Below are 22,352 nucleotides of genomic sequence, written 5' to 3' on the forward strand. Positions count from 1 at the left end.
AATAAATAAATTCACTTAGAGGGTGCTGAAACCTTTTTTCAAGAGTCACAATCATATAACAAAAACATGTGACCTACAGATCTAAAGCAGTCACATTTATGATAATTTTTTAAGATGAAAAAAATCAAACTCATACATGAAACCCCGTGATTCCGTAGTACATTCTCATTTCACATGCTCTCTTGGTAGATGGAGAACTTGACTCCAACTGTTAAATCTTGTCTGCCATTTCAAAGGATAAATGTCAGATTTTTTTCAAAATAAATTGAGTATTCATTTAAATGCAATACATTGAATGTACTTGCCAATCATTCCAAGTATTTTTGACTTGGAGAAAATTTGAATATGTAGAGTCAGTTTATTTTTAAAGTGTTTCGTTTACTTCTACTGAATTTCTTTCAGTTATGTTGATCTAAGAAAATTATATTTATTTACACATAAAAATATTTGAATGTCTAAATAAAAATAATCTTTTTTTTTTTTTTTAAAGATTTTATTTATTTATGTGACAGAGAGACAGCCAGCGAGAGAGGGAACACAGCAGGGGGAGTGGGAGAGGAAGAAGCAGGCTCATAGCAGAGGAGCCCGATGTGGGACTCGATCCCGGTACGCCGGGATCACGCCCTGAGCCGAAGGCAGACGCTTTAACGACTGCGCTACCCAGGCGCCCCTAAATAAAAATAATCTTATACATCAAATTTAGTTACTAATGAAGTATTTACTTGACCTTTAGTTTATTCAAACAGAGCATACGTTCAAATATATTGACTACAATTAAATCCTTTGAGCTTTACTTCTACTCTATTTTAATTACACTTATTTATTGTGTATCTAGTTCCAGAAAAAAATATCCAGAGTGGCTTATAGAGATACATATGATTCATCTGGTCAAGCACAAATAAATTAGAAAACTAAAGAAATGGGAAATTACAGTAGGAAACTTTGTACAGAAATATGCCCACAGTATCCCATGGGTAGTGGAATAGGCAGAGGAGGCTAAAGCCTCAAAACGTGGCACCAAGCTGGGGCACCTCGGTGGCTCAGTGGGTTAAGCGTCTGGCTCTTGGTTTCAGCTCAGGTCATGATCTCAGGGTCATGATCTCAGGGTCATGAAATCAAGCCCTGCATTGGGCTCCACACTCAGCATGGAGTCTGCCTGAGATTCTTTACCTCTTCCTCTCCCTTCTCCTCTGCTCCTTCCCTGGTGTGGGCTTGTTCTCTCTCTCTCTTCCCCCCCCCCAAATATTTAAATAAAATCTTAAAAAAAAAGTTTGGCACCAAGCTTCCTATTGGGCAAAATAAAAAGTAAACATACTTTTTGTTTTTGCTTTTGTTTTTACTGTGCTAAGAACCCTTAACGTGAGATCTATCCAGTTACAATATTGTATTGTTAGCTATAGGCAAAACGTTGTACAACAGATCTCGAGTTTACTTATTCATCTTGTATAACTGAAATGGAAGTAAACATACTTCTGAGATTCAAAGTGTTCAAATTATTAAAACTATCATTAAAATAGTTTTAATGTACTATTGAGAGCATTTTTCTAAAATTGAGATACAGAAGAAAAATTAGACGGGATCATAAATGAGATAGCACTTTTATTAATATTCTTATAATAAACGTAATAAAAAGGCTTATATTGCCATTTTTCTCTCAGTTTGCTTCCGTGCAAAACCAGTGCCATGAGCCCGACCCTGGACTTCCGTGTCTTCTTCATGAATGAGTATGAGTATGGCACTGCAGGGTCCTTTTGATAGGCCAACAAAGTTGTAGAAGTGGACTTTCCAAAACAAAATCTCTCGTTTAGGTTTTACTCCTGCTCCAAATTCTATAGTCACATGTTCAAAACCAGAGGTGTTAGAGCACATAGCCCTCCCAAAAGATACTGAGTGCTGTATGAAACATTTCAAAATGTTTAAAAGTACTGTCCACTTGGGGATGACTATAAACCTGAGAATCTCTTAGGTATCTCAGATCAGATTTTTGGAGGTCTCAAGAAAAGAAAGAATGAGAGAACTTCCAGAAGTAGCTAGGATGGTGGCGAGGCTGATTAGCTGGAGGCACAGCTGGAAGCAAGAAAAACTGTCCTGTCAGCTCCCACCATATGCTTATACTTCCAGATTGCAGTTACAGGGGAAAAAGTGAATACATTTAAAAGGTAGTCCATACCATTGAAAGGTAAAAAAAAAAAAAATTAAATTCAAATAACAGGAAGCAGACTTTTTAGAATAATAACAGAAATGAGATAAAAGTTTAATAATAGGAATTGAAAAGTTATACTGTTAATGGTAATTTGAAATTCCTAAAGCTCGGTAGCCCTTTCCCTGTATTTTAAAACTCAAACAGTCTGCCTCCATTAGAATGGTGATAAAGAGGGAAAAATTAATATTAAGATTTTGAGGGGCGCTTGGGTGGTTCAGTTGGTTAGGCTTCTGAAGATTTCGGCTCAGGTCATGATCTCAGGGTTATGAGATTGAGTCCTGTGTTGGGCTCTGTGCTGGGTATGGAACCTGTTCAAGATTCTCTCTCTCCCTCTGCCCCTTCCTGCCCCCTGCTCGCTCGCTCTCGCTCGCTCTCAAAAAAAAAAAATTTTTTTTGAAAGAGTGGATCACTCCCAGCTGCATGGTCTGGACAACAGAGATGGCTTGAGGAAACTGTAACTGTCATGTTTGTTACAGTTCCAGGATTAGACATTTTCTCCCCTCATACCTTACAAATCTCTGTTAAGGGAGTTTGCCAGGTTGAGATCAGAAACACTGATGTCTATAGAGTAGAAACAGACACAGTGGAAGGAAATGGTAAGGCAAACTAGAAGAGATTAGCAGCACCTGGAAAGTTTGAGTACCAGCACTGCACAGGATCCCTGAGCTGTCATGACAGCTTCTATCTTCTTGGACTACCATGGGCATTAACAATTTCACTTGCCGAGAGAACAAGGAAAAATATGTGTTTTGTTCACTGGTGTTTCCCTTGCACATAAAATAATAATGACCCATAGTGCATGCTCAGTAAATATCCATTCAGTGAAATGCAATTTAAGAGATGACAAAACATAACGAAAAAGCATTTTTTTTGAGAGAAGAGAAAAATGCTGACGTGCTTCTGACATTATGGTGTTAGAACAAATGGAAACATGAACAATCATCTGATCAAATACTCCCATTTTATAGATGTGAAAATAGAAGTCCTGACACACAGAAAATCCACAATTAAAATCCAATACTATCTTTGATTTCATTAGCTTTTTCCCCACTATAATTATTGTTAGAAGTTGTATTTTCTAATAATTTTAAGGTAATCTAATTCTAACATGACACAAAAAGGTATTTGTCATTCACAATATGAAAAATATACACAATGGCCAAATTTAAAATGCAGATTAAATAAGTGTGCATGAAAATTAAAAAAATGAAAATCCTGTGTGCACTTGTCTCCTATTATAACCTGTAGTCTGTCGCCACTGGTGTGATTTTATATTTTAGATTATCACTTGTTAATGTCTTAAAATCACTTTGATTAGTTGGATATAAGTCAGTTGATTCCCAATATCCCATTATGGCTACAATTATTTAGCATATGATTTGAGCACAAAAATATAACTGTAGGAAAGTAAATAGTTATGTGATTAAATAGAAGTTTATATCTCTGACAATCATTATGTTTGGAAAATGTAAGCTTCAGCAAAGTATGATTTTCTGTCTTAACCACTAGCAAATTTCATGTATTCCCAACTTAGTTTCAGTAGTCAAAAATTCAAAGCCATTTAAATAATTCAGCTACATTAAAGCCCTTTTAATATTCACAGTGTTATATAAAAATTAAAATGATCAAATATAATTCCCTGAAAAAATTATTTCAGTTCTTTAATACTTTAAATCCATCAGCTTTTTGGATAGTTCATATCTCCTATTTTTCATAAATTGACCATTAGATTTTATTAACAGTAGTGTCGGGATACTGAGAGTTGCCTGAAAGAATCACACATACACACAGATGTTGAATTCAATTCAGGGTGTTAAATAATGCAAAATAATTGATGTCTAAATAGCCATTTATGTAACAAGTCATTGTGATTTTCACTTTGATTTCAGAGACAGATTTTTATAATATTCAACATGAGGAAGAACAGTGATAAATTTCCTCGATTATCTTTCTTCTGTCACTTTAGTCCTAAAATTTAATGACAGTCAACCAGTAAAATCTCATCATTTTGTTTGCCAATTTGTTCTCAGCATTGGCTGCACATTGAAATCACCTGGGAAAATTTGAAAGACTATCAATGCCTGGAGCCTATCCCCAGAGATTATGATTTAATTGGCCTGAGTTTGGCCAGTGTCTCTAATAATTCAGAAAGTTTGAGAACCACTAGATAATGCAGTACAAGTAATCTTCTGAGATCTACATTCAGTTTAGTCAACCATGTCCTGTATTTTTTTTTTAAACAATCACCTTTCACAGTTTAAAGAGATCTGGCCTCTGGTCCTAGATTATCTGGATAATTGCTTCAACTCATCACTCCTCTAAGCTATAAAAGCATGAGAACTATTACTTATTTCTAAAGTCTGTTACACTATCATCCCCATGAAAAATTACATATCTTTTTTTAAAGCGAGCATAGTAATTTATCTGTGAAGTGAAATAACACTAGCAGACCATTAACTTGGTACAATGAATGCATCAAGCAGCTGTTACTTAGAAAATAGAACATCTGTTAAATGCCATTGGAGTCACTATTCACTGTCATTATAGTTATAGCTGTAATTTCTGTTCTGCACATTCTGCTATTATGAAATTCTTTTTTAATAGACAATACATTATTAATAAAAAGTCAATATACATTGCCATAAAATCCACTATTTAATGTTTTATATTCTTTTTGAGTTTATCATTATATTATTCCATCACATTAGCCTAATAATAAAATGTGTCCTAAACCACTAGCCATGGCAGAGAAATGTAGGGACCTGTGAAAACAATTAATATCATATTTTATCACATTTAAGACATTAGATTGTATGATGCACCATTGATTTAATTACAGCTGTAGTAGATGAAAAGAAACACTGCCACCTTAAACATGAATACAAATTCTAAGTGTCATGTCAATTTCAGAAATCTTAATATGTGATAAATGCATTTTATAATTGCAATAATGTAATTTTTAAGTTTTTTCCCATAACTATATTTTGTACCTAAAGGTGAAAGAACTCTCTCCCATTCCTGATGACCAGAAATGGTATAATATTTATGTAGACTGACTAAATGCAGAATCTACTTGCGGAAGGGTACCTTTTAAAATACCCTTTTGGGTGTGTTAGTTAACCCTTCATCCATATTAGAGGGAACTTGCATAAGAGATTAAGAAAGAGCTAAAATAACCCTATGATCCAGCCATTGCACTACTGGGTATTTACCCCAAAGATACAGACGTAGTGAAGAGAAGGGCCATATGCACCCCAATGTTCATAGCAGCAATGTCCACAATAGCTAAATCGTGGAAGGAGCCGAGATGCCCTTCAACAGATGACTGGATTAAGAAGTTGTGGTCCATATATACGATGGAATATTACTCAGCTATCAGAAAGAACGAGTTCTCAACATTTGCTACAACATGGACGGCACTGGAGGAGATAATGCTAAGTGAAATAAGTCAAGCAGAGAAAGACAACTATCATATGATTTCTCTCATCTATGGAACATAAGAACTAGGATGATCAGTAGGGGAAGAAAGGGATAAAGAAAGGGGGGTAATCAGAAGGGGGAATGAAACATGAGAGACTATGGACTATGAGAAACAAACTGAGGACTTCAGAGGGGAGGAGGGTGGGGGAATGGGATAAGCTGGGGATGGGTAGTAAGGAGGGCACGTATTGCATGGTGCACTGGGTGTTATACACAAGGAGTGGGAGAGGAAGAAGTAGGCTCACAGCGGAGGAGCCTGATGTGGGGCTCGATCCCATAATGCCGGGATCACGCCCTGAGCTGAAGGCAGGCGCCTAACCGCTGTGCCACCCAGGTGCCCCACATTTTTTTTTTTTTAACTAAATGTGTGAGTGAATGAAGACTGAACCTATGGGTCAGGAGACAGAGATTAAAAAGGTTGGGGGTGGGGAGTGGGAATGATAGGAAGTCAGAGAAGTTATCCTAAGAACCTAAGTCACTAGGAAATTCCAGGAAACCTTTTGGAAGCCATTGGACCTCTGAAAAAGTGAGAGGTCAAGCCCAAGTGGGCTATGTTTCTCTGCCCCTGTTATAGTTGTAGATGTGTTTCTATGGGACCAGATTATTAATCTTACACTTTTTACCATTTCACCTTTAAATAAAATTAACAAAAATATTTCCATCACATGATGGTGTGATCATTAGAAATCAACAGAATGAGTTTTTCCATCCTGCTAACCCATCAGTGTAATGAATTGATAAGCTGATGGCTGAATCCTGAACCTCATGTCATTTTAAATTAGACTCGAGTGATTTAACTTTTGGATATGAAGAATGAATAAGAATGTATTTTCCATCCTTCACTGAACACATGGGTATCTTTATTAGGAGAAGTTAACCTATGCTACCCCTTTTTTATTATAAGGAAATTGGAGTAGCATTTGAAAATTGCTGTGGCTAGGAAGAAGTCGACAACACATTTATGTCTTTGAAATCATAGAAATTAGTGTTTACTGTTTTGACACTATGCTGGAGCTGGTATCAAATCTTACAGATTAAACATATGGACAGTAAAAATGTGTTAGCTTTAATGGCAGTTAATATTTAAACCGAGTTCTTCTCTTAGCTGATATTTTTCCTATGTCGTTAAGAGCCCCAGGTGCCAAGTGTGTAGTTCACATTAAGCTGCTGGTGAAACTACCGAAATTGGACTTATGATCATGTCATAGGTGAAAATAAAACTTAATATGCATAATTTTGTTTTTTACTCAGTCTTAAAATCAACACTAGAAGCTGTCACATTACGGCAAGATTGAAAAAAAAAAAACTAAAAGTTGAGTTACAACTTCATCGATTTAGTCACTGAATTTGGACTTGTCCATTCAGAAGGGTAGACCCTTCAGAACATTCTCCATTGCTCACCCAGCACGGCAGCCGGAGAAGGCATGCATGCTGAGGATTGGATGCTTTTTAAGAGAAGGAAGTATCATGTTTTGTTCAACTCTTTCTCCCCATCTCACCAACCCCTTAAGAAACTACATTCCTTTGAGAGGTATGCATGAGGGTATGGAAAGAATGGCCAAAACAGTAGCTGGAGTTCAGTCTAGTGGTTCAGTTCTCAATACATCAGCAAGTATAGACATGCTTATGGTATGGAAAACTATTAGAGCTGGGAGAATGGTTCCTTGACATCACAAAATTTATCTTTTTGGTTTCCAGTAAGGATCCCATATTTTTCTTTTGGTGGCTTTTGATTCTGACCTTCATATTTTCTGTGTTGTTTGGCACATTGTCTGTAGTCAATCCAAACCATCCGATCCTTAATGGTGAACTTCAGTTTCAAGTATCACCTCTCCCTTAAAGCCATTCATGCTCATCGCAGCCATGACTCATCTTTGTCAATAAATTATGTTCTTTCTAGTATGATACCGAATTATTTGATTGCACTTTAGCCATTCTCTGCAGCTACACTGTGGGTAAATTTAAATCAGGGTATGCAAAGACTACTTCCTTTCTAATCTCTGGCAGTGATTGGCACAGTACAGAGTGGATATTAAGCACCAAAAGCAAATTCACTAACTGATATTTAATTGAGATCTTCAGAAAGCCAGATCAGTATATTTTTTTGAAGTCTAAGATGATAATAAAGTCATGATTTTAATTTAAAATAAGTCTGTTATACACCTGAAACTAATGTAAAAATACTTTTGTAGGAAAAATGAAAATCTGTTCAATGAGCACAGTATTTTTCCTAATGATAAATAGCATTTATACAAATGATTTAATACCAGTTTGTTCTTGAATGCCAAATGTGAAGATTTAACTCTAGGTTTTTTGACAGTAAGAGTGGAAAGAGTGAATCACTTTTGGCCATAAGCAGTGATGAACCACCATGATAGTCACTGCTTTTTTCAAGCTTATGTTCATTATGGCAATAACTTTCATGTCTTTGAGTTCTATCTTATAATATTGGGGAAGCTAAAGTGACACTAGAAATTATCTACATTTCCTGTTTTATTCTTCATTAACTGAATGAAGTATCCCTGGACATTAAACGTTTTCTCTTGAAAATTAGCTATAGAATTTTGGCAGATGTTTAATCCATAATAGTTGGTTGTGATCCATGAACTTTTGGCAACAGTATTTCCTAAATTCAAAACTTCTAACCTTTCTGAGATTTGGAAATTTCCATTGCCTTTAATTGCATTGCCTGGCATAGAAGAGACAAATGTCTGTGTATACAACTTTTTATAGCAAAGCCAAAATATAGTGTCATCTTTAAGACATTTTAAGAGATAATTAGCAATCCAAATACAAAGTAAGATTCAACTTTTTAAGGTGTTACTTTTGCAAATAAATCATCTCTGGTGACAAGCCACTAGTCTGGAATGAATGCAGGAAGGAGGGCATGTTCATTTGCCTGTCTTTCCGTATCTTTGACAAATACATCTTGAGTATAAGTTTATAAGAGCAGAGACTTTCTTTGTCATTTATTCACAGTGCCTAGAACAATGGCCACCATATAAGGTTTTAAAAGTTGTGTTCTACACAAGGATGCAGATGAAAGGAATGAAAGGGCTGAAATCTAGCCCATGACCATTGACAAGTCAAATTCCAGAGGGGCCGTTTTCATGCAAAGGAGGCATTTCTCATAATTTTCTTAAATTACGTAGAATCACCTATGTCATTACTACAACAGTGATGCCTTTAGTAGGAGCTCAGTAACATTGATGATTGCTACATGAAGGAATTCCTTCTATGAATAGCTAAGTTCACCCATGTAATACAGATGACACGTGCATTACAGATAACCCTTAAGTGCATTTGGCACTAATTACTTGAATTTCAGATATTTTTCTATTGGAAAAGAAAAACACAAATACAAAAGATTATCTTGGGTTAGGAGAAACAACATCTTTGTGCACAAATTACTTTATACAGTTTTTTTACCTCATTTATTCCCCCTATTTATGTGATGTGAAAGGCAAAAGCAAAATGTGTACACATAGTGATTTTGAATGCAGCAAGCCTGATGGTATAAAGGAAAGACAGCCACAGAGCATCTAAGAATTAAAGGTGAGTTACAAACTGGCCTCATAGAGACCCTTGCTCTTGGTCTCGATTACTTGGACCACCTCTGTTACTCTCCATACATGTTTCATTTGCCTCTTTGCAGGCGGGTTCCCTCCTCCTTATTACTGTTGCTGCTTCCCAGTGATTTTGTCTATGACTTTGGTTGGCGGTGAAGACATCAGTTCCATTTCTAAATGACTTAGCTGGTGTGTTATCACAGTCTCTGTATCTTTCAGTTAAACTTCTTGTGAGGATCCGGTCTGGCTTACCCCCTAGTGAAATGTCCCACAACTGTCTGAGGGCAAGAAAGGGATTGGGACAGAGGTAGGGAAGTGCAAGATGGTCACCTGGTCAGCTGTGATACATCAGCAGGGAAGGGCTGGGGGTAGAGCTGACTATAAACATTTCTACTAGGATCAGTTTTTCTATCAACTTTCTACATAATTTCTAATATTAAATGTGCTCATTTTCAAGTTTTGTAAGTCAAATCTTAGAAAATGGTGGCGTTCTCTTAAAGGTTTTCATATTGCCTCTTTATTTTCATGGGCCTCTAATTGAAATTAAAGTGTTATTTTTCATTTATGAATGTGAGCAGGAAACCCCAGTAATAGCAGCAGTTCCTGAAACTTTGCCACCAGTAAAGATGGCAGATAATTTTACATCACATTCTAGTCATTGTATATATTTCACGACACCAGTTACGGTTACCACTACTTTTAAATTATCCTAAGGATCTGCTAAATTATTATAGTAACACATGTTAGGAAAGAAAACAGGTATTACTATCTTACAATTTTTAAAAAGATATTTTGTATATTGTATTCCAGTAGAACTCCTTTCCTTTAAAATCTGGTGGACTTAAAAAATATTATTATAAGGAAGAGTCCTTGTGTTTCATCAGATTCCAAATAGGTTTGTGGCATCAAAATGCTGAAAGTGTCGGGGCGCCTGGGTGGCACAGCGGTTAAGCGTCTGCCTTCGGCTCAGGGCGTGGTCCCGGCGTTACGGGATCGAGCCCCACATCAGGCTCTTCTGCTGTGAGCCTGCTTCTTCCTCTCCCACTCCCCCTTTTGTTCCCTCTCTCGCTGGCTGTCTCTATCTCTGTCGAATAAATAAATAAAATCTTTAAAAAAAAATGCTGAAAGTGTCTACTGTAGAAATACAAGAGCGCACTAATTGATGAATTTTCTAAAAGCAGTTGCTTATTTGTAGATGGGATTTCTGAGGTCTGTCTTCAGCCAGTACATTTACAGATTAAGTAAATGTAAATATGTTTAGATGGACAATATGTATGTTTGTTGATGTAAACAATCATAAATAAATAGAAATTCATCATGTTTTTGTATACATATATGCTTATCTCTACCCAATAAGGAAACTACAATGTATATGGTATGATTTTCATCATCCATAAAGACATATGGAAGGTTTAAATCACTGAAAAATCTTACTGCAGTAACCATATACACAGCCATTTCAAAAGCATTAAATCTAAAGACTACAGTATATTACTCCAAGCTCAAATACTGTCCTTTTCACAGGCTACTCAGAAAGAGATTGAGAAGCAGAAGGTTCACCTGAAGAGTGTCACAGAGCTAGGAGAGGCCTTGAAAACGGTTTTGGGCAAGAAGGAGATGTTGGTGGAAGATAAACTGAGTCTTCTGAATAGTAACTGGATAGCTGTCACTTCCCGAGCAGAAGAGTGGTTAAACCTTTTGTTGGTAAGAGAAGAGGCTAGAGGATTTTCAACCCCTCTCCGTTATGAGAGAGAATTATGTATGCTTTGAATAATAATATTTATGTCTCCAAATTCCTCAACTTCACATAAATGCTAGCTCTTAACACCTATAACTATATTTTAATATTTTGCCATGTCTCTGCTATATTTTATATGGCGATCACACCTAAGTGTGATTTGACTGATACCATTTTTTTGTCTTTTAACATTATAGAAAGTAGGACAAACCTTTTAAGAATATTGTCTAACCAATATTATGTTATGGTATATCTCTGTAAAATTAAGGAATACCAGAAGCACATGGAAAACTTTGACCAGAATGTGGATTACATCACAAACTGGATCGTTCAGGCGGAAGCACTTTTGGATGAATCTGAGAAAAAGAAACCTCAGCAAAAAGAAGACGTACTTAAGGTAGCAAATAAAATATTATAAAAAGTAATTTTCTAACTGCACACCAATTATGTCGATCATCAAGGACTTCTTAATAAGAGTGAAAAAAGTTCTTCCTCTCTTCCTTCCTCCCTCTCCTCCTACTTTCCTTCCCTCCCTATTTTCTTAATTCACATGGGAGTTAATGACTTTGAAGAGTTTTGTAATCTGGATATCTGCCCATATCCACCTCTCAGCTAATTACACAAAACTTAAACTCTGATGACAGAGGGATTCCAGGATATATTTTGGTGTCATTTTTTGCAAATTCCTGCCCATTTGACTAGTTAGTAGTGTGTTCTTATATCTAACACAAGGATCAGTTTCCTGGTATCTTTCACAGCCTATCTGAGTAAACACCTGAAATTCAATCATCTGGACATTTTGCCTATGCAATGTCCAAATCTTCGTAATTAGTAGCAGTACTGAGCTTATATAAATCTGGATGTTTTTATTTTTAACCATATGTAAAGTAAACATGGCTTTGTGCTCTTTGTGTGCTGAAACCCATTATTAGGATGTCCTGAGTCATCTTTCAGAAAGGAAACTTAATCTTCATTTTAAAAAAAAAGGCACCTATAAAAGGATATGAGAGAGATAATGTGTGACTTTATCTTATTGATGCTATATTATCTCCATTTGATAACATCTTTCTCAATTAGGAAGAGTTGAATTTTTAACAAATTTCATTTAAATTAATGATTCCTTATTTTATTTTGCCAAAATAATGGTATTTAACTAGTGGGTTGCTATTTAAAGAACACTCAAAAATTGTAGTTTCTGTCTGAACAATTCATTTGTTTCCTTTTTATGAAATTGCTATTTTCCAAAGATTATAGTTCATTTTTAATGAAAAACTGTTGTATTTCAGACTATCCCTGAAACATATTCACTCTGTTGTGTGTACCTTATCTTGCTTTCTCTTGTCCTTTGATGTGTAGTTAAGGAATGCCATCTTACAGTGAATTTCCTTCAGGGTCTTTGAAATAATAGGACCTGAGTTATTCCACTTATACCTGCTATGACCCCTTGAATCAGGCAGAACCTCCCTCACTCCCTCTGTCTGTGACACAGAATCCTTATCTGTTGGAAAATCAATTTTTCCCCATGACACTCAATATGATAAACAAAAGGGAACTCAAAAGCACCCAGGAAGGAACAGAAAATTGTTCTTCAGCTACCTTTCCTCCTGAGCATATATTAGGATTGCTCCACAGCTATGAAATTGAGTAGAGTTAAGATAAAATAAGACTAAATATAAAAATATTATGATTGTTGCAGGTAACATAGAGAAGTCAGGAAAACATCCCTCGTCCTTCCTCAGGCTAAAAATAAACCTAGACCCAACTTAAACAAGGACAGTGACCTATTTTCCTGAAATGGCACACATTCTCAGTCTTCTCCTCTATTTTATGGAAGTTGGCTTTTTTCCTCCCTCTGTATTCTTCTGCATATGCTCGTTCTTTCTTTCTCTTTCTCACTCTCTGGCTCTCTCTCAACTTCCATTTAATTACTAACTTCAAGCCCTGTCTCTTGCTCACGGAATATAGCGTTTAAAGGCTGAAATGAATGACATGCGCCCAAAGGTGGATTCCACGCGTGACAAAGCAGCAAACCTGATGGCAAACCGCGGCGACCACTGCAGGAAAGTAATAGAGCCCAAAATCTCAGAGCTCAACCATCGATTTGCAGCCATTTCTCACAGAATTAAGACTGGAAAGGTAGGAAGATCTGCTCCAAGGTGGAAACTAGTGATAAATGATCTCTTGCGAAGGTTGCGCAGTACTCTGAAGGGGGCAAGCGACCCCCACAGCAAGGCTTTCAAAAAGAAAATGAAGGCCAAAATGTATTTAAGGAAATTTTACCACTGAATCTCATGAGAGATCAATCTCTCCCCGCTACACCCCCACCAGTCTCCCTGTCTCTCTCTTTCTCTCTTTCTGTCATTTTTCCTTTCATGCCACAGCTATTCTAGAACTGCATTCTGTACTGGTTTACATATGTACTTTCAGGGGTAACCTACAGCAAAGTAACAAATAGCATGCTGCAGGCCAACAACAACAACAAAAAAGCACAAAAGACATCCATCTAAGGAAAGCACTACTGACTTATTTTGCCAAATATAATATTGCTTGTGTGTAATATGGATCACATATCCAAAATGGGGCCTTGTACATCTCCTGCATGGTCTAGGGCGTTTGTATCTCTTTATTGGTTGTGCACATGTGTGTATGTGTGTGTAGTTAACTTGCTCTTGCTAACTGCCGGTACTTACTGTGACGAAACCCATTAGGCTACAATGACATGCTCAAGCAATGAAAACAAATAATTGCAAAGCTTATATATCTTAAATTTGTAATTTTATATGTCTATATTTATTCTATTTAATGAAGAACCAGGGGATATGGAACTTTTGCATGATAACCCTTTATATTTGTGTAACATTTAATGAAGACAAAATCTTACCTAATAGGTAGCTTGCAAAAATATATAAAAATATATAAATCCAACTCTTTTGGGTGAGCGTCACATTGCAAGGTAATTACCCCCAATTTTATAAAATGTCAATTGACACATTTTTCAATATATATGATATGCTTTCAAATACAAAAATGTATGTAAAATAAATATATGTATTTACATATACAGATAATTGCTATAAATAATCTTAAATGAGAAAAACGTTATTGAAATATTTGTGAGAAAATATGATGTAATATGTCAGGTAAGTGTCAATCCCTGGAACAATAGGAAAATATGCTTGAAAATTATTTTGAAAAATATGGACACCCAATAATAGCATGATTTACAATTGCTCTATTTTCTAACGCATTCCAATGTATCACTGTTATATGTAGTAGTACATATTTAAAAGTTTCTAAAATATATGGAAATGTGATATGAATTTCAAATACTTTATACCCATGAGACATAGATATCCTTCAGAACTTGCCTTCCCAAAGCAAAAAGATACTAGCTTTCCTTAATGCGTTGCTTCTTCTTTGTAATGTTTAAGTTAATGAGTTAGTGATACTCATTTATGTACTATTTTAAGGAAGCCGTCCTTTCCTGGAAAATATCTGAAAGACTCCAGAATTTATTTTCACAGCATAATTGTTTTTTGTAAGAATTCACTCTGCTGTTTAAGACAATTGTTTTTACTTCTAGGGATTATCATTAGAGTATGTAATATCTAAACAACCAAAGCCTATTTCAGTCATCTTAAGAAATGGATGCTAATTCTTCATCACTATGTTTTATATTCTTTCTGTCACATATATCACTAAGCTATAGAATATTTCAAAGAAAACAGGGTATTATTTTCTTGATCCTTTCAACAGTAGATTAAGGCAAGATATGTCACAAGATTGTGACTTGTAGATATTGAAAAAAGAGTAGAATTCAACCTGCATGATAGAAACTGCCAGACTTAGCATGGCCAAGAGAAGTTTGTGAATTTTCATCCTATGTTCCGTACACATTTGTCAGTTACTTCCATATGTCATGCATTAGGTGAGCCACTCGCTGCACTTCTTTTATTTTCCGTACTGAAGAAAGGCATAAGAGATTTTAAATCAGTATTTTCAATTATATATTAATTAACAAAAGAATCACATTGTCACTTTTCAAAGTACTCCTTTTTCTCTAAATTAATAAAGATGACTGGATGCGATAGTGACCCCATTTGGGGGCTTTGAGAGATAATTATGCTCTATCGTGATGAAACCAAAAACATGGAGGTAAAGCTTATCTGACATTTTGCTGATCTGTTCAGTGCATCATGCTAGTGAGTGTGGAAATATGCACGGGTACAAAAGATACTTAAAAATATCTGTTTACAAACACAAACAAATAGTCATTGCAGCCATCTGACATGTTTAACACTAGTACATCTTCATGAAGATGTTCAATTAATGAGGTGATTCCAGCAATCACATAGTATAATATGAAGAGCAGTGGACATAGAAGACAGAATCCGAGGACTAACTTTGTCAGTATTAGGCAGAACATGTGATTTCTCTTAAATTCCACTTTAGTGTTTGTAAGATAAGGGAATTAAACTAGATTAGTAATCCTTAAAAGGAAAGCACCCCACCACCACCCCCGGCCCCCAAGGGTTATTATTTAGAACAGAATGTATAAAATGGATAACAGGACAGTTAGTGGATGGGTGGATTTCTGTCCTTTTATCTTTCTCCTTCCTGTGGTAGGATTCAAGAGATATAAGTTATGTCCATAGAACATAGTGTAAAATTTCTGGGTTAGATTAGCTAAAATTAGGAGTAATTACCTCTTAATAGTTCTAAAATTTGACAGTCCAGTCATCTTTTGTTGGTGCAATAAGGAATTTAAAATGACCTGTATGTGTGTTTGCTTATGGAGTAGGGTAATTCTGGAAGTGCTCTAATTCTCAGGGGTGACTTGATCTCAAAGTCAAGTTCCTAATACAGTAGAGCTTATGCATGGTAAGATTAGTTGGATAATGCCCTTTTTATGGTTAAGTCTATGGGCAGGTTTTACTTAAAAAAAATTATCTGGGAAAAAATCTGCAGTGATAAATTAAAGTAGGTTGGGAATATATATGGGTAGAAAATAGACTCAGTATAAGAACTAACTTCTGGATCCTTTTAAAGGTGAACTAGAAAGGGCAGTTGAGTAGAGCAAAATTTTACCCTGAAAACCCACCGACAGTCCCTAGATTCATTGTTAGTGAAGAATACAAAGTTTATGTCTCCTGCAAAGACTGTTCATGACAAGAAATTACACAATCCAGAAGGCAATGAGCATTGGGGTCCTCAGTTTAGATTGGTTGAGAACTTGTCCATCAGATGCAGCTCTCTGCAGTGGTAATTTGTAACCATTAATGAGGAACAGCATGGTCAAAGGAAAAAGTTCTTAATTTCAAGCCACAAAACTTGCTTTGAATGTGATTGTGGATATGATACTTAGCCTCTCAGAGCCATGTTTTTATCTAGAAAAGTAGTAAGATGATATCTGTCTTATCTTAATCTGAAGTTTGTGGTAAAGATCGAATAACTTAAGATATGTAAAAGCATACATTTAAAAAACCTACATATTACTTTATAGTTACAAAATGATAAAAATCATTAATATCCACAATTATTTCCATCATATTATATGTTAGCCTTGAATGGCCAAATTTTGAGAATTAAGACAGAAGTTGATGGGAAAAAGAAACGGAGGAATGGCTGATTTCTCTTTCTGGCCTCTGTTGGTAATGGGCTGGGATCAAGAAGATGTCTTTGCTATTTCCATTGTAAGGATCAGCTTTATAGATTATCAAGCAGACCAATATAAGAAATACTAGGAAGTTCTGCTTGTCCCAAATATGACATGAAATGCTATCTCTTATTGCATTTAGTTTTATCAGTAGTGTCTGAGTGCTTTGAGAAAGCTTAATCTCTCCTAATCTGTATGAAATCAGTTTGAGAAAATGGCAGTTTTAATGGGGATGGTGAGAATTATAAAAATGAATCAGTGGTAACTTCCTAACCCTGGATAAAGTCAGTGGAATCAATGGGGAAAGACAACATGTCTCAACTCTTTCTGTCTCAGGGCTTCTGAACATGGTGGTATAGCAGGGTGATGGTGAGGAAGATGCTGTCTGGAAAAGAAGTAACAGGAAACAGATGCATAGAGGGCAGAAATAAACTGACTACTTAGTGCTGTTCCTTATGGCAGCTGTACTCCTCTCCATCTTCTGAGAAGCCAAGTTGGAGAGGGGAGTCTGCATTTTGAGAGAGATAGTAGTTGAGGTAGATCATAAAGGATTAATGAAGAAATGGTTGGAAAAAAGGACCAATATGAATGATCTCTTACCAACCATGTAGTATTTCAGGTCACAATGTTTGGTTCTGCAGTACCTGCATTGCTAGCTAAGGTGTGATGAATTCAAGGAGCTTACTGTTTAATGGTGGAGCGAGATATGTTCATGGATATTGAGCCAAGAATGAGTGTATGCTGGGTGAATTTAGCAGCCACTCTAGCAACATAGAGGAGGTAGCAATTCAGGATAACCTATGAAAAAGCTCAAGAGTGTATAGAGTGTTCAGTGGAGAGTATATTCAGTTTACTTACGAAATGTAGATCATGGAGCGTGAAGCTTAGTTGTGGATGATAAGACTGAAAAGGATGATTAGACACAGTGTGGAGGGGTCATGACAACCAGACTAATAGTTTATGCTTAATTCAGTAAGCAATGAGGAGTTCTTAATGTTTTTTTTTTTTTTTTCAGTGCACTGTTGAAAGGTTAGTCCAACAGTGGTTGTGAAGAGAATTCAACTTAGGGAAACCAATTAGGAAGCCATTGTGATAGTCTAGATGAGAAACACTGAGTACCTCAAATAAAGGGATATCTCTGGAATGGAAAAGAAGTGACAGTGTAGAGCAGTGACTTTCAAACCTTTCTGTACTTGGAGGAATTGTTAAAACATAGATTGCTGTCTATCCCCCGTCCCCACTGCCCATAGAGGTTATGACTCAATAGGCCTTGAGTGTGGCCTGATATTTGCATGTCTAAGAAGTTTCTAGGTGATATCGATGCTCATGATCTGAGACCCACTTTATTAAGATTTATGTGCTATTGGGGGGAAAAAAAGAGTTATGTGCCATTGGTATTTTATATCATATACTCTTTAATTTCCATAATGGGCCTTAAAATTGCTTTTAAAATTCATGTAGCAGTTTCTCTATATGTTTTAGTGTAATTATCACATGAGATTTGGACAGTCTGGTATCATATGTGTAAATATTAAGAGTTTTGTTGCTATTATAATTACAGTGTCAAGTTTTTGACCTCCAATCAGTGTTAGCAGATGCAAAAATAATCGTTCTTTGGATCAGAGACTTTTCATACATACACACACACACACACACACACACACACACACACACACCTATGAGAAAGCCAGTGAGTTTCCCATTTAATGTAGAATATATCAGGGGAAAAAAAAACCCTATACGGTTGGATCTAATCTATCTTAACTAGTGGCTTTATATGTGAAAAGTAATGTATAAATACTTTAACGATAGTTTAGACAGATGTTTTGGCTTTCCTAAACATCAGTGGGAAATAAATAATACCTCTTATGACCTAGAATGTCAAAATAAGATTTATTGAATTTGAAAATTTTAAGTAATACCTAATTTTCAGTAATCAACCTTGTCAATACAAATATATTGATCTTTTTCCCCTTTGTAGTCTCTTTCTAATTTAACACCTCCAACAGAAGAGAACATGGCCCATTAATTGGTATGGTTGTTCTTGTTTGTATATGTGTATGTATTTATATGTGTACACATATAGATTGTAATACATGTGCATTGTTTTACACATACAAACACATACATATATATACACACTTTATAGTAAAATTTTCTACAAAGAAATTATAACAGAAAACAAATAAAAACTTTGGTGAGGTTCCACAGGAATTGCATAATTTGTAGGGTACTAAAAATGTAACAATTACAGTTAATATCCTCAAATAATATTAACAAATTAATACCCAAACCATGTAATAGTATACTTGCTAATTTTATTTCACTGAAATAAGTAAGAAATGAGCCTAGCAACAGAATTCCTATATCAACAACTTCTTTTCACATTTGTAATTTGCTATCCCTTTATTAAGGTTAATTCTGTTGAAAATTTAGTAACAAATCCTTCTTACAATCATTTAAAATGTTTTCGAAGTAGATGTTAATCCAGTTTGGTGAGCAATGTCATTTGCTAGAACTAACTGTGTCTTATTAGCATGACATTTAAAATATGTAAAGCTGTTTGGTGATTCCTGATTATGATCCTTTAAGAAGGAAAACTATTCCTCTGGTCAGTCATCAGATGAAAAAGTAATCATTCCTTGGACCAGGGACTTTCAGAGGGGACTGTGAGAGCCAGTGGGTTGCCCATGTTCTCACAGTTCGCCTAGTTAGAAAAATGTCAGATCCTAGTTCATTGCTTTGTCCACACCAGCATGCTGAAACCCAGCATACTTTATTACCTCTATTTATATTGTCAGTGTAATACATAGTAATATAAACATGTCTAATCTCACTTAAAAAACAATGATTTCATTGAACTTCTTTGTATTAAAAAAAGAATTGAACAAAAAAACAGAAATGAGAGAGGAAGGGAGAAAGGAAAGGAGAAAAGAAAAAAGATAAAAGAAAAAACATGCTGTCGTCCAAAGTGGTGTATTTTTGCTTTTAATTCATCTCCCTCATATATTTTTGTAGTACAATCCTTTCTTCTCCTATTTCAGCTGCTACTTCTGAACTCATTTAACCATGACGTAGAGAAATATTTCAAGCTATGTTTAACAAATTGAACCACGAATATATCTTAACCAATCAATATATTTTCTATCCAATTCTGAGAAGTATGACCCTGAGATTAATCTCATCAAATCAAAAGCCAATGTACTGGGTAACGTCCTTTTATTAACTCCACAAATTTGGGAAGTTACCACATTTTCACATTCTCATCCTCAAAGCATCAAAGATAAATCAGCACCTTACCTAACTATTAAAAGAATCCAGCCAATATAATGTCACTCTTCTGAGTCAATTTGCTTTATTTCTTAAATTTAATTTCTTATATTTTTTTGGAGTTTGCTCTTACGAATTTAAAATGAGTGAGTGAATGAATCTATAAACTTTGTGATTATCTTCATTCTAGATAGGTCTTTTTAATATGCATATTTTTCTTTGCAAGTTTTCTTTCCTTTCCAGATATTTGGATTTGAAATAACTCTTCATATCATATCAGTAGTATGTCTTTTCTGTATTACAGGATGTTACTGGTCCTTGAAACTTTATTCCTTTTGGTTTCCATGAATTATTTTATTTTTTTTATACCTACATTGTAATGATAAATTTTCAAAGCTGCAGAATGGAAAGAGGAGACTGATTGATTTGAGGCATTTTTAAACCAATCTGTAGCACTCAGATTATTTATTTGCAATTTAGATATTAATGTAATTTGAATGTAGTGGCCTTTTATCACAATTATTGAGATTACATAGTCCACATTAACAAATGTTTACTTTGCTGTCTGTGTAAACACAGTCATTATTATGTTAGTGTATCTATGCACGTTAGAAGTAATTAACTAAAAGTAAGGTTACAATTTAAAAATTATAAAGTGTATCTGAGTAATTTGAATGCTCCCAATTTACAGTGAATCAATTTGTAATTGATTTTGCCTTTTTCAGTCTGTTATTGTTTGTTAACTTGTTATATAAGTCACCTTTAATGCTAAGACTTTAACAAAGCCTTAAATTTCATTAATCCTAAATCATACAGCAAAGCACAATTAATAGCTGTTAAGCAATCTGAAACATTAAAAAAATCAAGGAAAACAAAGTGTTGTCTTTCTCAGTTTCTCTGTCTCTTCTTTCTTTTGTGTCCGTTTATCTGTATGTTTATTAAACGTTCCTATGTTTGAAGTAATTTACATAATAAGATGATTTATCCACATTGCTTTCATTTTCTTTAAATAATTTATCGTAACTCTGAATTTAAAAAGCAGGCATTATATACTTTATATGTTTTAAATTTTGGTGACTCATGAGTGAGCTATTAAATTATGGAAGCTTGCATATTATGCACTTCTTTGATAAACTTTTATAATAATTCTAAATTACAAAGACAACAAAGACCAAGGAATGATACATAAAAATAATTTGTCAGAGAAGTGCCTTCTGTAGCAGGATTGTTATGACTAATGGTAAACCAGTGAACTCTTAAGGAAGCATTTAAATTTTCCCAACTTCTTGTATCTGAACAAAGAGTATTAATCACATGAATGTCAAATGGCTGGTCTGATCGGGCCAATAGTATAGCCAAAATCATTGGGTAGAGTACTTCTGGTTATTTTGGTTAGAAGACTGGTCACTGGTTAATTCAATTAATATATTGGATGTTCTAAAACTAGTAGTTGGTATAGTAAGTACCTTTTCTACACAAAAAAAAGGAGTTATATTTGCTATGGAAAATAGAGTACCTGAGATATATTCTGAACTTCAGGAATTAAAAAATCTGATGAGACAAAGAATAAACCATCAAAAGTGAAATAACATTATATTCAAATATGTGAGAGATACTGAAGTACAGTGTAGGGTACTGTACACGTTAAATGAGGAATAGAGACTTACTGATAGAACATGTGGAACCCATTCCCATAAGTTTTCTTATCCCCTGAAGGCTTCTGGAAAATTCCTCTCAGAGAACATATCTGAATGCAAGCAAATGAGATGGACATTATAAGAATTGTCTAGATCCACTAAAATTTACTAACTAAAACATCAGCATCTTGACTCTCATTAGTAAGATATTACTCTTGTGATATATTTCAAACTAATAAGGAGCTATTTGTTCTTTTCAAAGTCTTAGTTATAATAATTACTACTGACCTGTACTGTCTAAAAAGGTAGCCATGAACACATATGGCTATTGAGCATTTGAAATGTAGCTACTCCAAATTGGAAAAAGAAGTTGGAAGTGTGAAATACATAGTGGTTTTTGAAGTCTTAATATGAGAAAGTGAATGTAAAATATCTTCTTAATTTTATATCAATTATAGGCTTATATGATATTTTGGGAAATTAGGTAAATAAAATATATTATTATAATTAATTTCATTCATTTCTTTTTACTTTTTAGTATCTAGAACATTTAAAATTACATATATGACTTGCATTATATTTCTATTTAGCTGCATTGCTATGTACAAACACCCTTTGAATTCAGAAGAGAGAATTTACTGTAAGTTGATAAAATTTTAAAGTGTTCATGTGAAAAGTGCCTGATTTCTAATATATACCCTAATACATCACCAACCTACCTCTGCTTGTATATTTTCAGCAATGGGAAACTCACTACTTTAAAATTAGTGCTTTTTAAAAGAAAAAGAAAAAAAAAAAA

General features: G+C 34.9%; 1 protein-coding gene across 1 annotated transcript in view; it reads left to right on the forward strand.

The window, feature by feature from the left end:
- DMD (dystrophin) overlaps window positions 1-22,352 on the forward strand; it is a 1,667,815-nt gene that overhangs the window by 446,866 nt on the left and 1,198,597 nt on the right. The window contains exons 33-35 of the mRNA XM_040633145.1: window positions 10,777-10,956; window positions 11,259-11,387; window positions 12,956-13,126. Of these exons, the coding sequence (XP_040489079.1) occupies window positions 10,777-10,956; window positions 11,259-11,387; window positions 12,956-13,126 (480 nt within the window). The remainder of the gene's footprint in view (window positions 1-10,776; window positions 10,957-11,258; window positions 11,388-12,955; window positions 13,127-22,352) is intronic.

The sequence above is a fragment of the Ursus maritimus genome (assembly GCF_017311325.1).
Source record: "Ursus maritimus isolate PB19 chromosome X unlocalized genomic scaffold, ASM1731132v1 scaffold_X1, whole genome shotgun sequence".
Taxonomy (NCBI): Eukaryota; Metazoa; Chordata; class Mammalia; order Carnivora; family Ursidae; genus Ursus; species Ursus maritimus.